This window comes from Dromiciops gliroides, chromosome 5 (assembly GCF_019393635.1).
Source record: "Dromiciops gliroides isolate mDroGli1 chromosome 5, mDroGli1.pri, whole genome shotgun sequence".
Classification (NCBI taxonomy): Eukaryota; Metazoa; Chordata; class Mammalia; order Microbiotheria; family Microbiotheriidae; genus Dromiciops; species Dromiciops gliroides.
Window position 1 is genome coordinate 37826770 of NC_057865.1, and position 18964 is coordinate 37845733.

At 38.1% G+C, this 18964-nt stretch overlaps 1 protein-coding gene across 3 annotated transcripts in view; it reads left to right on the forward strand.

Annotated features, from left to right (window-relative positions):
• Nucleotides 1-18964, forward strand: part of ANKRD28 (ankyrin repeat domain 28) — a 183243-nt gene that overhangs the window by 96620 nt on the left and 67659 nt on the right. For all 3 annotated transcript variants that reach the window (XM_043965044.1, XM_043965045.1, XM_043965043.1), the window contains exons 4-6: nucleotides 12881-12951; nucleotides 14964-15164; nucleotides 16301-16388. In XM_043965044.1, coding sequence (XP_043820979.1) covers nucleotides 12881-12951; nucleotides 14964-15164; nucleotides 16301-16388 — 360 coding nt within the window. The remainder of the gene's footprint in view (nucleotides 1-12880; nucleotides 12952-14963; nucleotides 15165-16300; nucleotides 16389-18964) is intronic.

The following is an 18964-nucleotide window of genomic DNA, read 5'->3' on the forward strand; positions in this document are numbered from 1 at the left end:
GTATCTTTCAGATGTACCACCATCCTTCCATTCATTCAAATGAACAATCCTGGTATCATCCTGGACTCCTCACTCTCACCCACCCAGCCATTCCATTGCTAGATAGTGTCTCCATCACTTCTCTCATAGGCATCCCCTTCCCTCCCCTCACACACAAATTGCCATAATTCGGGCCTTCTTATCTCTTGTCTAGACTATTGCAAAAACTGCCTAACTAGTCTCCTAGGAGCCCACTTATATTATTATCTGCCCCAAATGCTGGATTTTCTGAGCATCACTTGTTTTCTATAAGAGTAACTCATTTTGGGTGTGTATTTGTAGACCATCTACTGATGGCCAGGACCACCAGAAATTTACAAAATATTTTACATGCTAAGTTAGCTAGCCTCTTTAGGTGCTTAAATTAAATGTTCAAAGTGAATTTTAGCACAACTCTTGTAGAAAATCAGGCTTTAGATTGTGAAGTTTCTTGAATTCATGGCTAGTCTGAAGCATGTGACCCCTTCCAAAGCCTACAGGACTGTTTTCAGGAGTTCCCCATTAAAAATAAAATGCAACTGATTTTCTCAGGTTGATAGGTAGAGGTGAGCTAATGGAACACCCCCCCACCCCCCCCCCCCACACACACACTTTTCATGGCCCGGTAACAAGACTTAAGGCTCTTTGCCTCACTGCTTTTGGTAAGCAGCCAAAAGAAGGCATTTTTTTCTGTTTGAGAAGAGAAAAGCCAAAGCTTGGCTCATGGCCCAGTTTACGAGGGTGCTGGCTGTATCCCTTGTGAACTGGTAGGGACTAAAAGAGCAGGTTTTACAAACAATTTCTGGAACATAATATTGTTGCTATTAAGTTATTTTTTAACAAGATCTCTGCTTTCACTGATATGAAGCGCTCATGAGGAAACCATTTCTACCAGTATAGATCTGCAACTTCATCTTTTCTGTATTTGTCTAATAGTACGTAGTTCTTTGCTTCTTGGCTTCCCTGTTAGAGTATATGTTTCTTATTGCTTCTCTTTGTATCCCATAGCCTTAGCATAATACCTGGCACCAGGTATGTTCTTGAGAAATGCTTGTTGACTGACTGCACCTTATAGTCATGTTTGCTTGAAGCACCTGAATAGTTAAAGGATTTGCCCAGAATCTTAGCCAGTGTTTGTTTCAAGCAGAACTTGAAGCAACGTTACCTGACTTAGAACAGGCTCTCTATCCATTACACCATGCTGCTCTCTCTCATTCTTTTTTTTTCTTTTTGGTGAGGCAGTTGGGGTTAAGTGACTTGCCCAGGGTCACACAGCTAGTAAGTGTCAAGTGTTTGAGGCCGGATTTGAACTCAGGTCCTTCTGATTCCAGGGCCGGTGCTCTATCCACTGCACCACCTAGCTGCCCTGCTGCTCTTTCGCTGATAATAATTATTAAGAATTAAAAACAAAAGGCTTTATCTTTCCTTATCAACATTATATCAGTGATTCTCATTTAGTAGTTTGAACAATGGTCTAAGGGGTTCACACTAAAAATTATTTAATAGTACCTTAAGCAGTTAATAATTGCCCGATTATAGGGGGCAGCTAGGTGGCACAGTGGATAAAGCACCAGCCCTGGAATCAGGAGGACCTGAGTTCAAATTCAGCCTCAGACACCTGACATTTAGTAGCTGTGTGATCCTGGGCAAGTCACTTAACCCTAATTGCCCTACAAAATAATAATAATAATTATTGCCCAATTATGTTCCGCATAATATTTTTCCTCTGTGACAATAAGCTTGTGTATATTTGTAACGTAAGTTTGTTTCTTTGGTGATTAAAAATCATCATGATTATGTGGACAGCGATTTTGGGATTTGTGCAGCTGTTACACCAGACTGCTTCTGACTAAGCACAGGGTGTTCTTGCAGTTTCTTAACTTGTTACCAAATTGTTTCTGAACTGCCACAAGGGCTCAGTATTTAAGCTCAAACCAGTTCCCAGTGAATGGTCTGATGCATTTGCATACACTCATTTGATTTTTGTACATTGCAATAGAGCAGCTCCCTTGTTCCCTTCTGTTACCCTGCAATCATAACATCATTTGTGTAACCACATGACTGAGCTGTTCTGTGCATTTGCATTTTTGCAGTGCAAATATCAGGCCATTTAAAAATCATGATCTCTGGGCATGCACATTACATGCCATCTTGAAACCATCATGGACCATCACAAATGTTCTACAGAAACAAACTTTATATTGCCTCCCATTGCCATATTAAAGGCTGTTGTTTTCTCATTTTTTAACTTATCTTCCACTTGTGTTACTTATTCCATTTGGCAGATTTTCAGTGAAATAGTTAAAATGTAGTTGGTGTATAAGTGGTAAAAGAGAAGAAAGTCATGGCTGATGAGCTTTTTGTCTTATAAAAATCAGTTTATATTTAAACATTTTTAAAATGAGGCAGTATTGCCATTAGCCAGTAGAAAAGTAAATATTTTATACTGTAACGAGCTATTAATTTTTATCACAACTAAATGGCTAAAAAGTTTTAAATGAATTTCTGTATCTTAGCAAGAGAGTTTGTAAAATTCTACCATTCTCCCCCATATATTTGCATGAGCAAGCATTTTCATTTTTTTCTTATTTTAAATTAAAATATAAAACTAAATGTGGAACCAGTTTTAAGACTGTATGGTGTCAAGACATATTGCAAATTTTTATTTAAATAAAATTCAGCATTGAAATTAAGTTTGCGAGGGGCAGCTAGATGGCGCAGTGGTTAAAGCACTGGCCCTGGATTCAGGAGTACCTGAGTTAAAATGCCGCTTCAGACACTTGACACTTACTAGCTGTGTGACCCTGGGTAAGTCACTTAACCCCCATTGCCTGCAAAAACAAACAAAACAAAAAAAAGAAATTAGGTTTGCATATGATAATTGTGTTAAACATTGTCTAAGTTGTAACTTATTTACTTAAGAATGAAGTGCCCCGGGCAGATAGGTGGCACAGTGGATAGAGCACTGGCCCTGGAGTCAGGAGGACCTGACTTCAAATCCAGCCTCAGACACTTAACACTTACTAGCTGTGTGACCCTGGGCAAGTCACATAACCCCAATTGCCTAACTTAAAAAAAAAAAAAAGAATGAAGTGCCCACTCTATGCCAGGCACTATGCTAAGTGCAGATAATAATAAACATAAAAAGTCTTACTGGATTATTTATTGTAATTCTTACAGAATGTCTTACATAAAATATTAATAATTATCTTATGATTTTGTATTTAGAGTTTTAATAATTATAATTAGAATAAAAATTTATAGCTATAAAATGCATGTTGTAATTTGTAGCTTTGGGGGCAAAGTTTATCATTGTCATTATTGTAAACACTTAATGAAGAAATCTATTCTTTTTTTTGGTGAGGCAATTTGGGGTTAAGTGACTTGTCAAGGGTCTTAGGCTGGATTGAACTCAGGTCCTCCTGACTCCAGAGCTGGTGCTCTATCCACTGTGCCACCTAGCTGCCCCACTTAATGAAGAAATCTAAGAGAATACCATGAGTAGTATATTAAATTATCCTGGGGATGTACAACACATTTTTGTTGTTGTTGTTGTTGTTGTTATTGAAAGGGGTTTGAGGGATAAAAACCACTGGGAATCACTTATCTAGATAAAGCTAGAACAATATGTATTGAATGATTTCTGTGTATAAGGCAAAAGTAACAGAGGGCTTAAATAAAGTTCCATTTGTTTTTTTGTTTTGTTTTTGGTTTTTTTTACAAGGCAATTGGGGTTAAGTGACTTGCCAAGGGTCACACAGCTGGTAAGTGTTAAGTGTCTGAGGTCGAATTTGAACTCAGGTCCTCCTGAATCCAGGGCTGGTGCTCTATCCACTGCGCCACCTAGCTGCCCCATAAAGTTCCATTTGTAAGCTAGATCCTGGGACAAGAAATGCACACATTTTAATCAAAAATCAAATTGATGATGGGATTTATAATGAGCAATGTTAAATCACAAAGATCACTTTTGACTAGGAGAAATCAAGGAAGAGGTTTTGAACTAGGTCTTGCATCATGTATTCAGCAAGAGGACTTTATTTTAGGAGTCACAAAGTGTCTTTCCATTTACAGAAGGTCGAGGAGATAGGGAAGACAGAAGGGAGTTTGGTTTGGTTAGAACCAGGAATTTGTAAGGGGTGAAGAAAAGTTAAAAAAAAAAAACAAAAAAATTAGAAGTCAGAGCCTGACAATGGAGATCATTCAGTGTCCTGTCTTCTCCTTATGTCTGTGGCATTTCCCTGATTTCTGTTTTATGCCAGAAGGTGTTATTTCTCAAACTGTTGTGGAGAATGAACTCACTTTTTCAGTTGAGATAGTCAAAACTCTTTATCTCTCTCTTTTTGTGTGTATGATTGTTTTCTTCTTATTTGAAATCACTGTTTTGGTTTAAAACTGGCTTGCTAGGTGCCATGCTACAATGAAGAAGTAAAAGAAAAAGCAGTGTCAACAAAGATTCAACTCATTCTCAGGAATTTTAGTGCGTAACACAAACAGAATGATACTGCTTTGACTAAATTGTTTTTATTGTCACAGAGCCTCTTTGTTTTTGCATTTTTGAAGACATTGTTGCAGACCCATTTCAGCATGGAAATGTGCAGATTGTAAAATGTTTCTCTGGAAGATAAAATTTGAAATTCAGATAAAAATAGGTTACATAAATAAGTTCATAACAAATTTGAGTTGTTATTTAACTGGGTATAGGATTATCTGCCTGGCATTAAGATTCCATTTCTTCATTCTCTTGACTTTTTAAAGAACTAATTTAGGCATTACCTAAAATATCCTTTGGACTTTAGGAACCAGTGTTACCTTAAAGTATTATCCCTGGCAGCCCCGGGCACCTCTAGTGGATTTATGCCTCCATTTATCTGCTTTTTTTTTTTTAATTAACGGAGAATGACCTGTTTATTATAAACAAATTAGCATAGTACACACAACAGGATCCATCTTTAGGTGGATAGACCAAATAGCTGTACACAGTCCAGGAAAATGGTGGTCACTGATGGTCAAAGTAATCCCATAATCAGCGAGATCCATAGATATAATTTAGTCCAACTTGACAAAGCCAATGTCTTTCGCGTACTGACAGAAGCACTGCCGGCACATGTTCAGGCCGTGCTTGCAGATCAGGCGGTGCCAATTCGAACACATGAGGCATGACCGAGACCCCTGGCTGAATTTGCAAGAGTGGCTCTAGTATAGAGCTGCTGGTGACCCATGACACCGCTGGCAAAGATGCGAGAAGGAAGAAAATGATCCACACATGTGCTCTTCAAGCCCTGACCTGGCCTTGCCTCACACAAGATCCATTTATCTGCTTTTACTTTCCTTATCATTTGTTAGGAGGTTCTAAGCTTCCCTGAAATTGTTCAAGAAATCCTTGATGTAGTTTAAGGAAAGAAGTTGCATTTCGTGAATTATTGGGTTAAATAATTCTGTGTTCAGTGGAATAATAGTATCTACACTGATTTTATATATTGTCTGGATTGTCCATTAAGGAGAAGGATATATTATTTAGTAAGTAACAGAAATATGAGTAGAGGGTCTAGCATCCTACCCATGCCATCAGGAGGCTTCTTGATTTGACTGAAAATGTCTCAAGATTGGAGAATGAATCCATGAACTCGGGCTGGTGCAGCCACATGAATTCTAAAATCAGAAAGAGACCCTGGGAAGAACAAGCCACTTACTGGGTGTTAGCAAGGCAGCTAGATATTCCAAACTTAGAGTAAACCAGGATTTCCCACTTTATGCTGAGGGAAGGTAAGTCAAAGGTTAGATTAGAAAGCTAAAGTGTCACTAAATTTAGAACAGGGCAAATTTCCTTTATATGCTCTTTTAGTCAGAAAGTCACCAGAAGAAAACGAGGTAGGCAGGTCCACTGTGGCTGAAGCTGTAAATTGGACCAATAAGTCTTTTGGGGAGTGGGGGTGAGGCAATTGGGGTTAAGTGACTTGCCTAGGGTCACACAGCCAGTAAATGTTAAGTGTCTGAGACCAGATTTGAACTCAGGTCCTCCCGACTCCAGGGCTGGTGCTCTATCTACTGTGCCACCTAGCTGCCCCTACCAATCAGTCTTTAGGCCACTATAACTGAGGCAAGTGAACCAGGATAGAGAAAAGATCAGAAGATCAGCCATTTGAAAAGAGAAGCAGATTTTACATTGCTACTGAGAACTTTATAATTTAGATGAAATATGCAATCCTGCCTACTCTTCATATGTATTCAGATTTTGTCTGCCTTTGCCTCCTCTACTTATTACAGTGAATCATATTTAGCAATTAATATTGGTTGTAAATGGAGACCAGTAGAGTTTAGTATGTTGCCAAAGGGATGATAGAGTACCTGGGGAAGGCTTTATGAAGAAGCTGGGACCTTAAAGAGAGGCTAAAAAGAGGGGGCAGCTAGTTAGCACAGTGGATAAAGCACTGGCCCTGGATTCAGGAGGAACTCAGGTTCAAATTTGGCCTCAGACACTTGACACTTAATAGCCGTGTGGCCTTGGGCAAATCGCTTAACCCTCATTGCCCTGCAAAACATTTTTAAAAAATAAAAGAGAGGCTAGGAATAAAGTAGGCAGGGAGGAGAAAAAGGAGTGATAGTGACAAGAATGAAGTGCAGTGAGAAGAAAGTGAATTTCTCTCCTTAGGGAAAGTAACCTTTACCCTTCTCTCATGTATAGGACATACCTTAGCACTCGGTTATGTAGCTGTGTTCCTCCAAAGGTTGCTGTGCCCAAAGGAGCTTTGAAATAGCATTGTGAATTTATTATAACCAAGTCACATTACCAATGACAACATTGCTCCAAAGGAGCTAATTGCCCCTACTATATAATTGTAATGTTGTTTTAAAAAATGGAAAGATTTTGTCTGTCTATTTCACGTTGAGCAACATTATGATTGGATTTACAAAAACGCCTTTGGGCAGGCAAGAATAGCCCAGCGTGAGAATTAAGAAGCAGCACCTGCTGTGTGCCAGGCACCATGATGGGTTCTGAGATGGGAATACAAAGGAAGGCAAGAATCAGCCTCTGCTCTCAAGGAGCAATCTCGTGGGGGAGACAGCATGCAAACCCCTCCGTACAGACAAGATGTACGCGGCATAAATAGGGAATGGGCTCAGAGGCAAGGCACAGGCCAGGCCTTCAGCTGAGACTTGGAAGGAAACCTGGAGGGGGAGATGAGGAGGGAGATAGTACTGGGCCTGAGGGACAGCCAGGGAAAAGATGGGAAGAACTGCAGAGAAGCCAGTGTCAAAGAATGAAATCATGACCTGTTTGTAAGGACCTCACACTCATATGGGCAGTTAGTATAAGCAGAACAAATACAAATAAAGACAGAGCAGTTTGAGAGGGAGCACACCACGGAGGGGATCAGGAAAGGCTGCATGTAAAAGGTCACACATGTGCTGCATCTTGAAGGAAGAAAGCGATTGGTTCTAGGAGGTTGAGGGTAAGAATTTTGGATGGGTTGCAGTTTATATTTGTGAAATCCCTTTTACTACTTTACTACTTGTTTTAATCTTACTCCCATCTAGGGGGATAAACTCTAAAACAACACCCCAAAAAACCAAACCAACCCCCAGATATTTCCACATACAAAACAGAACAAGGCAGCTAGGTTGGTACAGTGGATTAGGCTTGGAGGCAGGAAGACTCATCTTCCTGAGTTTGAATCCAGCCTCAGACAGTTACTAGCGATGTGACCCTTGACAAGTCACTTAACCCTATTGGCCTCAGTTTCATCATCTGTAAAAATGAAGTAGAAAAGGAAATGTCAAACCTCTTCATTATCTTTTCCAAGAAAACCCCAAATGGGGTCATGAAGAGTCGGACATGACTGAAAATGACTGAATATCACCATAGAATGGGGAGAGAGTGTTAAATTTGAAATTGAATCTGGTTTTGTACAACTTGCTTTTTTAAAGTATCCAGTAAGTTACTTTCGAAGCTACTCTGCTTGTATTTGCTTCCTTCTGACTTACTCATGGTTGGTTATGGGATTGTTTAGTATTTTGGATTGGCTGTAAATGGTGGAAATAGAATTCATTCCTACTCTATTGGGAGTACAGCATAAACCTGAAAGCACCATTAAATGCGCTGTTGCTTTTACACCTGACAGGTAATGGTGGTAGTGACAATTCAGACAATGCACAAGCTTCTGTTAGGCTGTATTCTTGGCAGTATTTCATAGGCACATGTGATGTCAGGTTAGAAAGTTCTTTGGAGATCATCTAGGTCAGCCTATTTTCATAAATGAGGAAATTGAGAAGTGAAGTGACTAAATCAAGGGTTAATAGCTAATAAGCATCAGTTAGGATCTGAACTCAGGTCTTCCAACTTCAAATTCCGTATTCTTTTGATACTATCACATCACTTCTTCACTAGGGTGTACAAATCAAATTAGTTTATCCATTAGAGACAAAAGTCTCTAAAACCACCAACACCATGACCCACCAGAGGATACATATGATTTACTTGCATATCATAAAATGTAGCTTCCAATGGTCTGTGCAAATCCATGAAACTAAAGGATGTATAAATCAATTAAGCAAGGTGAGTGCAATGCACAGTCTCAGCCAAGAGCCTTAGAAAAAAAACAAGTTAAGGACTAAATGGGTAGGTTCCAATGTTTAATTTTTTTCTTTACCACTAGATTCTCAAACATGTTTTTAAAGTAGCACTAATGCGGTAGTCAATAAATCCAAGAATATAAATGGGATAATGGCTCTTTGACAAAAATGTGCCAGGAAAACTGTAAAGCAGTTTTATGACAATAATAATCATCATAGTTCAAGCTGACATACCATATACCACAATAAGCTCAAAATGAATATGAGAATTGAATATTAAAGAGTCACATGATTTCAAAAAGTACAAGAAAATTAGAAGATAGCAGTTACCTTCGATTGCTAAGGTTAGGTAGAGAGTCTTAAATAAGGGACAGAAGAGGTCACTGTAGGCAAAATACATGATTTGTTTATATAGAGTTGTTCTGAGGGCTCTTTATTTGTTTTATTTGGTCATATACATTGGGAAATGGCCCTTGGTCTTACATATTTGTGTTTTTTCCTTGCATATGAGGCTCTGAGGGAGAGAGAATGCAAAGATTGTTTTTTACCTTTTCATCCCATTTAAATTAATTTTACTTGTGCAAAAGCTTTTCAGTTTCATTGAATCTGAATTATTTATTTTCCTTTTTAATTACTACTAAGCCATAATTACTTTCCCATCAACCAAAGTAGTAAAAGGTACCTGATCTCTTTTAGTTGTTTGTTTTACTTTCAATATACAATTCATGTATCCATTTTGTGCTTATTTTAGCATATGGTACAAAATTTTTGATTTAGACCTCATTTTTGCCAAACTGCATTCTAGTTTTCCTAGCTGTTCTTTTCAAAAAGTGAATTCTCCTTTTTGACAGAAGAACCCACACATTTAGACAACTCTGTCTTTAAAATCTAAATAAATAAATACAAATGATCTTAAGGATGATGAAGTCAAGAAGAATGGAATGGCAAGACCTAGGTATATGTGGAAAACCATGTTGAAATTGATTAAAATATTGAAAACAAGTGAATAGGTAGGAATAAAAACTCAACAATATTAATCCCAAAAGCTAGATGACTGAAAACTATATCTGTTTTTTCCTCTTTATAAACTCACCATAGGAATGATCTATGTGTATATCAAGGAAACTGGAAAACTTTCATAAACAATTCTCTACAGCAGATATTGGTGTTAAGGGGGGAGGGGTGCACTGCATACTACAAAATCCCACTGTTGGTTATTTGTTGATTATGATAAACAATGCATTTATGAATGTTTTCCTCCCAAAAGGAATTACTCTTGCAGAGGTTACAATATAAGATTCCTTTAGAAATGCATTTGAAAAAAAACAAACTATTCAGTGACCCATGATCTTTAGCATCAAGTGAGGCATAAAACAAGGAAATCTATGTTTCCTTGAGATGTTTGTCACTATCACAAAACATGTCTTGTGAAGAAGTCTCAATGTAAGATAGAATCCCACTAGTCTGAGATTCTTAACCTTTTTTGTGTCATGGACTCTTTAGCAATCTGGTGAAGCCAATGGGCCACTCAGAATATTTTTAAATGCATAAAGTAAAATGCTTTGAATTACAAAGGGAATGCAGTTATGCTAAAGTAGCGTTATCAAAAGGCTTTTTTAAAAAGAAAGAAAAAAATCCACCAACCTAAAGTTAAGAATCTGCTGTAGATGGCAAACTACAGGGCTTGTGGTTTTAGGTTACATTGTATTGATTTCATCATTCTCAGAACATCACAGGGTATTCTTTTTGAGATTGGTTACTGAGAGGAGATCAGCCTAATCATCCATGTAGGAAAAATGAAATGAGAGAATGAATGAAAAATGCCTGTTGTTTGGATTTTGATATACAGCTGGATGGCCCCGTTTATTGAGTTAGTATACAAGTAGCAAACTTAGTACAAATGGACAGTAAGTTGTACAAAAGCGAATAGACAGAGAATGAGTTTGGAACTGTTAAATTGTGTAATGTTTTTAATGATCTTGAGCCAAGCCTACCTAGTGCAAACTTGTCTATTCAATGTGAATGTCTTCCCATTGTCACTTTATGGATATGAATCTTGAAACACAAAAACCTCTGAGGAATTACAGCTGCAGATCACCCCAAAAATAATGGAGAGCTGCGTAAGGTGGGTGCAAGTAAACTGTGTGATATTTTTCTAATCCAGATATAAGCTTAAGAGTATAAAAGATCATTGAGGAAATACATGATCAAAAAAGATGTGGGCCAGTCATGTGACATGAGAAGAGGGAAGGCTGCCATCAGGTTGGGAAAATCTTGTGTAGTGATCAACGGAACAACCCAGAGAAAATACCTACGTCAAGATCACTGATCTTTTCAAGTGTTGTAGCATTCTTATGTTCATGTCTTCAGGACTTCGGGGCTTCTAGAGTTCCTTCCAGCTCTGTATCTGTGATTAATACTGTGTTATAGATAACTGACTTCATGAAGAGCTTGGCATGTCAGTTAACTTTTAAAACCTGGGTGGGAATTTAGAAGTCAAAGGAGGAGCGAGATGGAAGCCGAGAATGGAAGGGAAGCCGCATATGATCCATTTTGGCTGAAAAGTTGAATTAGTGGAAGGGAATAATGAGATAAAGTAGGTAGAACAGTGGTAGATTTTGGAGGGTCTTGAGTGCCAGATAAAGGACATTACCTAGTAGGCATTTTATGGACAGGAATGACCAGATCCATCCATGAACAGCATTAGTCTGATGGCACTAGGGATGATGAAGTGGAATGAGGAGAAAATGTGGAATGTGGTAATAAGACCTGTCAAGAGTTAGTTGCAGTTGTTTAAGTGGGCAGTTGTCAGAGTGAAGGGGTGGCTATGGTTGCCATAGATACTGGGGAAGATGAATTGATGAGATCCGAACGTGTTTTTAGAGTGGTCATTTGGCTATCTATAGAAACAGATATTACTTTGATTTATTAGTAATAAGTACATACTATCTTATTTAAATATTTTATCCATGATTTAAAATAATTATACCTTGCAAGTATACATTTGTCGGAAAAGGAAGTACAAAAAGTCACTGAAAATAATTCCTTCAAAATCAGAATTGAACTTTAACAATATGACTAATGTGGAAATAAGTTTAATGTGATTAGAGATATATAACCTGTATCAGATGACTTCTTGTCTTGGGGAGGGGGGAGGCAAGGGAAGAAGAGAGAAAAATTTGGGACTTATAAAAACAAATGTTACACTATATCTAACTGGAAAAATACTATTAAAGAAAGTTAGGTTTACAACTAAGAATGACCCACCCAGCAAAATTGAATATAATCTTTCATAGGGGGAAAAATTGCTATTTAATGAAATAAAGGATTTTCGAGCGTTTCTGATTAAAAGACCAGAGCTGAATAAAAATTTTGACCTCTAAAACCAGACTCAAGGGAAACGTAAAAATGTAAAAAGAAACAAGAAAGAAAAAAAGATAAATTCAATGAGGTTAAACTGTACGGCAAGGTAATATTTGTAACTCCTAACTTTATTATTTATAAGAGTAATTAGGAGTATATGAAGACAGTAGGTGTGGATATAAGGTAACATTGATGGGATGATAACCCAAAAAAGCAAAATAAAGGGGTGAGAAAGAAATTTAACTGGAAGGAGAGATATCCCACATGAAAGAGGTGCAAAAAAAGCTATTATGATGGGGGGGGCAGGCAAAGCTCAAACCTTACTCATCAAAATTGACTCAAAGAGGGAATAACATACAGACTCTCTTGGATATAAAAAGCTGTCTTAACCTATAAGGAGGTAAACAAGGGATGGGAATAATAGAAGAGGGAGGGGGACTAATAAAAGGGAGGGTATATTGGGGAAGGTAGTGATGAGAAGTAAAACACTTGTGGGGAGGGAAAGGGTGGAAGTAAGAGGGGTGGGGGATAAAAAAGTATGGATAGAAATAAAAAGTTGTCATGACTATAAATGTGAATGGGATGAACTCACCCATTCAACAGAGATGGATGGCAGAATGAACCAAAATCCTATAATATGTTGTTTACAAGAGACACAGTTGAAGCAAAGAGATACACACAGGTTAAAGGTAAGGGGCTGGAAGAGAATATTATGCTTCAGCTGAAGCAAAGAAAACAGGGTTAGCAATCATGATTTCAAACAGAGTAAAAGGAAAAAAAAGTAACTATAAATTATCAACTCTCATTAATTTAAGCTTTTTACCATAATGTCTGAAACCCAAAATCTGTTAATACTTTTGGTATAGTGATTTGATAGAAATGATTTTGTATTTTTTTTTAATTCAGTTTATTTTTTCTCTTGTTGCAGGAGCTAGAGTTAATGCCAAAGACAGCAAATGGTTGACTCCTTTACACAGAGCAGTTGCATCTTGTAGTGAGGTATGAAATTTTTAGCATAATTTTTGAAGAAATGATTACCTAGTGGCCTTGTCATCACTAGCAAAAAGAACCATAAGAACCTACTTGGATAAGCACCCATCTTCTCTCCACAAATGGGCAAACTTTGCATCTCTAGCATCCTGTGCAGGCAAAAGTGCGTCCAGGTCCCCTTCTCCCTACCCCCTTTATAAACATGCCCATTTGGTGAAGATCATTTCTCTCCTAGGGCATCCTTTGTTCACAATTAGTCGTGATAACTGAGAAAGTACTGGTAAAGGGACAGTTGCAAGAAATTTTAAAAATAAGAGATGACCTGTAAGTTTCCTATTCAAAGTTCAATGATTCCGTTCCCTACTATGCCACAACTTTTTGCAAATTAATTCAGATTGAGTTGTGGAAAAAGCATCAGAAACCTTAAACTATCACTAATTAACTTTGAGACCTTGACCAAGGTCTATAATATCCTCATTGCAAAATTAGGGGAATGAAGTAAATGGTCTCAACAGACTTGTATACTTCTTAGTGTTCCAGATCATAACAATAACAGACTCAAAGCATGATGCAGTAAAAATGTATCGCGAGTGTACTATGTGAAGTGCTACGCTAAGCATCCCAGGATGTCCTTTCCCTTAAGAAACTTAGATTTCGATTGGAAAGGTAGGGCATGCAGAAGGAAAAAAAACATTACAAGATGGGAAATGACTAGAATAGAACAGGTGACTGAGATAGAAGGAATCAGAGTGAGGCTTTATCAGAACTGAGGGTGGATGGGTGTATTCCAGGCATCCTAAGAAGGGCAGAGGAAGAGGGAACATTAAATAGCTGTTGAGCCCATTTGCATGGGACATGGAGCATGTGAAGGACAGAACTTTCTTTCTCCTCTTCTCCCTGCCCCCTGCTCTCCCTCTCCTCTCTTCCCCCTACTTTTCTACCCTCCTCTTTTCTCTCTTCTGCCTCTTATCCTCTCTTCTTCTTCCCCCTTCTCCCCCGCCCTTTGCCCAATGAACATCTTTTCCTATATGCTCTTTAAGTATGTCATATTCAACAATTTTAAAACCATCTACTTCAGTGGGTAGTTGTTGTGAGCATCGAATGAAATCATGGTTGTTAACACAGACAATGCGTTGCACGTAGTAGACCCTGTCCCGCCTTCCTCACAGCTGACAAGACTGTTTCTGAAGTCTGAATCTGATCATGTACCATTTCTCCATAAGAATCTTAGAATCATGGATGTAGAGACACGTAATAGATCCTCTGTCCAGTTCTCAAGACCCACAAAGAGATTTTATTTTTCTGAGGTCCTACAGTGAGTGGCAGAGCAGACCCTGAACTAGTTCCTCTGACTCAACATCAGGAAGTCCTCTGATGCTGAGCCATGCTTCTGACTTCCTTTTAGGATTCCCTTCACTCTCCCTGCTTATTTCAGAGTCTAAGTTCAATCCTAACTGCCTTTGTTGCTGATGCCCAAATAAGGCATTTCTGTATGTTCCCCTCCTGCCCCCAGCCTTGAATTGGCTTCCTTCCTGAGGCTGAGTTCAGATGTTGCCTTCTGAGTGCTCTCTCCTTAGTAAAATTGTTTTGTAATTTATTTATATGTGTACATGGTGAGTCCATCAAGGAGAATATTAACTCCATGAAGGCAGCAACTATTTTTCTTTTTTTTTTTTTTTAATATATCTCTTATACCTATTTGCTTGCTTGTTGAATTGAAATTTGAGGAATAAAGGGAGACAATATAAGAGGTTCAAAATTATAGTTGAGGAACAGATAAGAAAAACGTTGGTGTTTGCTAAAGCTTTTTTTTTTAAACTTTTTTATACCATGTTTACATGTTATCAAAAGAGTCTTCCGTTTTGGGAGATTTGTTAAAATATATTAATAAATAAGTTTTTATGGTTGTAAACTCCACAAAAACCTTTATTGTTTAGTATTAATTTTCTCAGTAGGTATTTGTACATTTTTACAACTGCTCTATCCTTTTTCACTTATTTTTATTTACACACATTTTCCAGGAAGCTGTCCAGGTATTGTTGAAGCATTCCGCAGATGTTAATGCTCGTGACAAAAATTGGCAAACTCCTTTACACATAGCTGCTGCAAACAAAGCTGTCCAATGTGCTGAAGCTTTGGTTCCCCTCCTAAGTAATGTCAATGTATCTGATCGAGCTGGCAGGACTGCTTTACATCATGCAGCATTCAGCGGGCACGTTGAGGTATGCAACATTTATTTAGGCTTAAGAGTGTTTTTTGTCCTTTGGAATGAAAATTATCTGTGTGATAAACGAAATTATTTGTGTGATTAAAAATAGGAGAAAGTATTTTAGATTTCATTTTTCCTCTTACCCATAGCAAAGCCTTAAACTCTCATTCTAGTGGACATTTGTATCCTAATTATCATTATCTTAGATGTTTATTTTTTATTCTACAATTATAGTCAGTTATGTTTAATCCACAACAAATGTAACCTTCAGTGAGGATTATGGAAGCTAAGTGCCAGGTTGCTGTATTGTATTATTTCTTTTGTTTATTTCCCTCCCTATTTATCATAGAATCATAGAAGTTTATAGCTTGCAGACAATTTTAAAATAAAATCATCAAGTCCAAGGTTTCAAATTAATTTAAAAGTGTTACTGAATTCATAATATACCTTGTGGATGGAATAGAGTGCTGGGTCTGGAGTTTACAAGATCTGAGTTCAAATGTAGCCTTAGACACCTATTAGCTGTTTGACTCTGGGCAAGTGACCTCACCTCTGTTTGTCTCAGTTTCCTTATGGGGTAAATGGGATAATAACAGCACCTACCCAGGGTTGTTGTGAAGAGCAAATGAGAGGATCGTGAAGTACTTAGCATAGTACCTGGCTCATAATAAGCACTCAGTAAATGCTTGCTTCCTTTCTTTAGGCATTTTGTGTTTTCTTATTGAATGAGTACAAGTAGTCCAACTACTTTCTTGTAGGGGCCCATGGATATTTTTTTTTTTTTTACATTAAAAAAGCAATCCCCATGGGGCCAACTAGGTGGTACAATGGATAAAGCACCGGCCCTGGATTCAGGAGGACCTGAGTTCAAATCCGGCTTTAGACACTTGACACTTATTAGCTGTGTGACCCTGGGCAAGTCACTTAACCCTCATTGCCCCACCAAAAAAAAAAAAAGGCAATCCATATAGTCCCGAAAGTTGTTTGGGAACTTTTTCTAGTCCTGTCCTTTCATTTTGAATATTAACTAATTGAGGCCCATAGAAGCTGAGGACCTTGCCCACAGGCACCTCCTTAATGGCATATGGAGACTAAGAAACATCATGATTTTATGCATTAATATGAAGTTACATTGTTTATTTATCCCAGATGGTCAATCTGCTATTGTCCAGAGGTGCCAATATTAATGCATTTGACAAGAAGGACAGACGTGCTATTCACTGGGCAGCATATATGGGTATGTATCTTTATTTTGTTTTTGATTTGTTTTATAAATTACACATTATAATCCTTGCAAGTGAATGACTTAGTTTTTGTAGAAGTTAAGGAAGAGGGGCAGCTAGGCGGCACAGTGGATAGAGCACCGGCCCTGGAGTCAAGAGGACCTGAGTTCAAATCTGGCCTCAGACACTTAACACTTACTAGCTGTGTGACTCTGGGCAAGTCACTTAACCCCAGTTGCCTCACTAAAAAAGGAAAAAAAAAAGTAGTTAAGGGAGAAATGAAAGAACAAACAAAAGAGAGTAGTTATATACAGGTCACAGGTAACATTATTGGAAGGCCATGAGCAGTGCTGTATCATTCTGTTAATATGAAATGTTGAATATATAGTGTATTTAATTCTCCTCTCCGTCTCTCATCTGTTCTAGTTTTGAGATTAAGGTTCACCAATTGCTAGCCCTATTGATTGTACAGTTAATCTTCAGCTGGTTTCTTCTTAGAAAGTGGCATGAAAGCCAAAAACACAATGACAATAGATTGAACCTTTTGGAAATGATGTTAGGTTCCCATGACTACCAAAAACTAATCTTTCACTAGAGGTTGCTGAAAATAAACTCTTCTGCATACATGCAATTCTACATATCAAAGCATTGGTTCTGATCATTGCATTTTTCCTCCTAACATAGTAGCCATGAAATAACCCATAAAAAGTCACAGGAAATAAAATTGGTAGTGTGCAAAAACATTTTTTCTCACTAGTAATTCCCTAGATTTCTGTGACCTTTTGTACTAATATCTCAATTTTTAAAAACATTGATTTTAGACAATATTCACTTTTCATAATACATGAAATCTACAGTACCATAAATACAGCACAGCAGATAAAATTCTCAAAACTGAAACATTTTTTAACCTGCATCTTGCCTTCCATTGGATCAGATGTCAAATAGCCATGAATGTGCATAATTGCCAACATGAAAGTGAAAATGAGGTTACTAAGAAAATCACGGGCATGCTTCTAGTCACATGAATGTTGATGATTAACAGATTTGATGTACATGGAGTTTTAGTCCTTTCCATCTAAATCTAATCCAATCAGCAATCATTAAGTGCCTCCTATGTGCCAGACACTGTGCCGAGTGCTGTCACAGTTCTGCTTCTTAGATGAATCATGTATCATCAACATTCCTGATTTATTCTTTGACATATTTTTTATCTTATACTGCGAACTTACAGGAAATGTGATAAAGGACTAACCTTTCATTCTTCGGTCTCCTACATCACCAACGACTCTAATGATAATGAGGCTTTAAGAGTGATACTGATTCTCACAACCCAGTGAAGTAGGAACTGTTACTATCCCTGTTTTACAGATAAGAAAATTGAGATTATAGAGTTTAAGGTGATTTGGAACCAAGGCAAGATTCCAACCCAAGTCTTCCTATCCTTGGAACATCAGTTATGCCCCCTTCCTTCAGACACTCCTGCCACTTAGTGTGGGCCCTCACTCCCTCACACCTGGACTATTACAGGAACCCTCTGGTTGGTTTTGCTGCCCCTCAGTTCTCTCCCCCTCTCAGCTGTCAAAGTGGCCTTGCCACTTTGTACTTTAATACAGATACTATGTACTTTAATACAGATCTGACCGTGTCACTGCCCCTCTTCAGTAACATCTGTGCTCTCTGGTGTCTCCCAGGCCAAATATAGTCTTCTGTTTCACTTTTAAAGCTCCATAACTTGGTCCCTTCCTGCTTTTCTAGTCTTGTTGCACCACACTCTCCTCAACATAATCAACAACCTCATGACTGGCTTCTTTGCTATTTCTCACACAAGATGTCCCATCTCTGGCCTCTGGGCACTTCCCTGGCTGTCCCTCACACCCATAAACCTCTTTCCTGATCTCCCATCTCCCGGTTTCTCTGACCTCCTTCAAGTGTCAGCAACCAAACACCATTTTCTTCAAGAAGCCTTTCTTTGCTGACATGCCTAATTGGTAGTGCTTTTCATTGAATTTTTTCATTGAATTTTCTCCAGTTTATCCTGCATATATCTTGTTTGTAGCTGTTAGCATGTTGTCTCCCCCATTAAACTGGGAGCTCCTTCAGAGCAGGTGCTGCCTTTTTGCCTTTCTTTGTATCCCTAGTGCTTAGCACAGTGCTTTATATGTAGTGGGTGCTTAGCAAATGTAACAAAAATGGAAAATATTGGATATTGGAGGGGATTTGGGAAAGCTAGAACACTAATTCATTGTTGGTAGAGTTATGAAAAGATCCAACCATTCTGGAGAGCAATTTGGAATTATGCCCAAAGCTCTCTAGAACTGTGCATACCCTTTGATCTAGCAATACTACTGCTAGATTTACATCCCAAGACATCCCCAAAAAAGAGAAAAAGGCCTCTTTGTACAAAAATATCAAGAGTAGCTCTTTTTGTGGTAGCTAAGAATTGGAAATCAAAGGCATGCCCATCGATTGGGGAATGGCTAAACAAGCTGTAGTATATGATGGTGATGGAATATTATTGTGCTATAAGAAATGACAAGCAGGATGATTTCAGAAAGCTCTGGAAAGACTTGTATGAACTGATGTATAG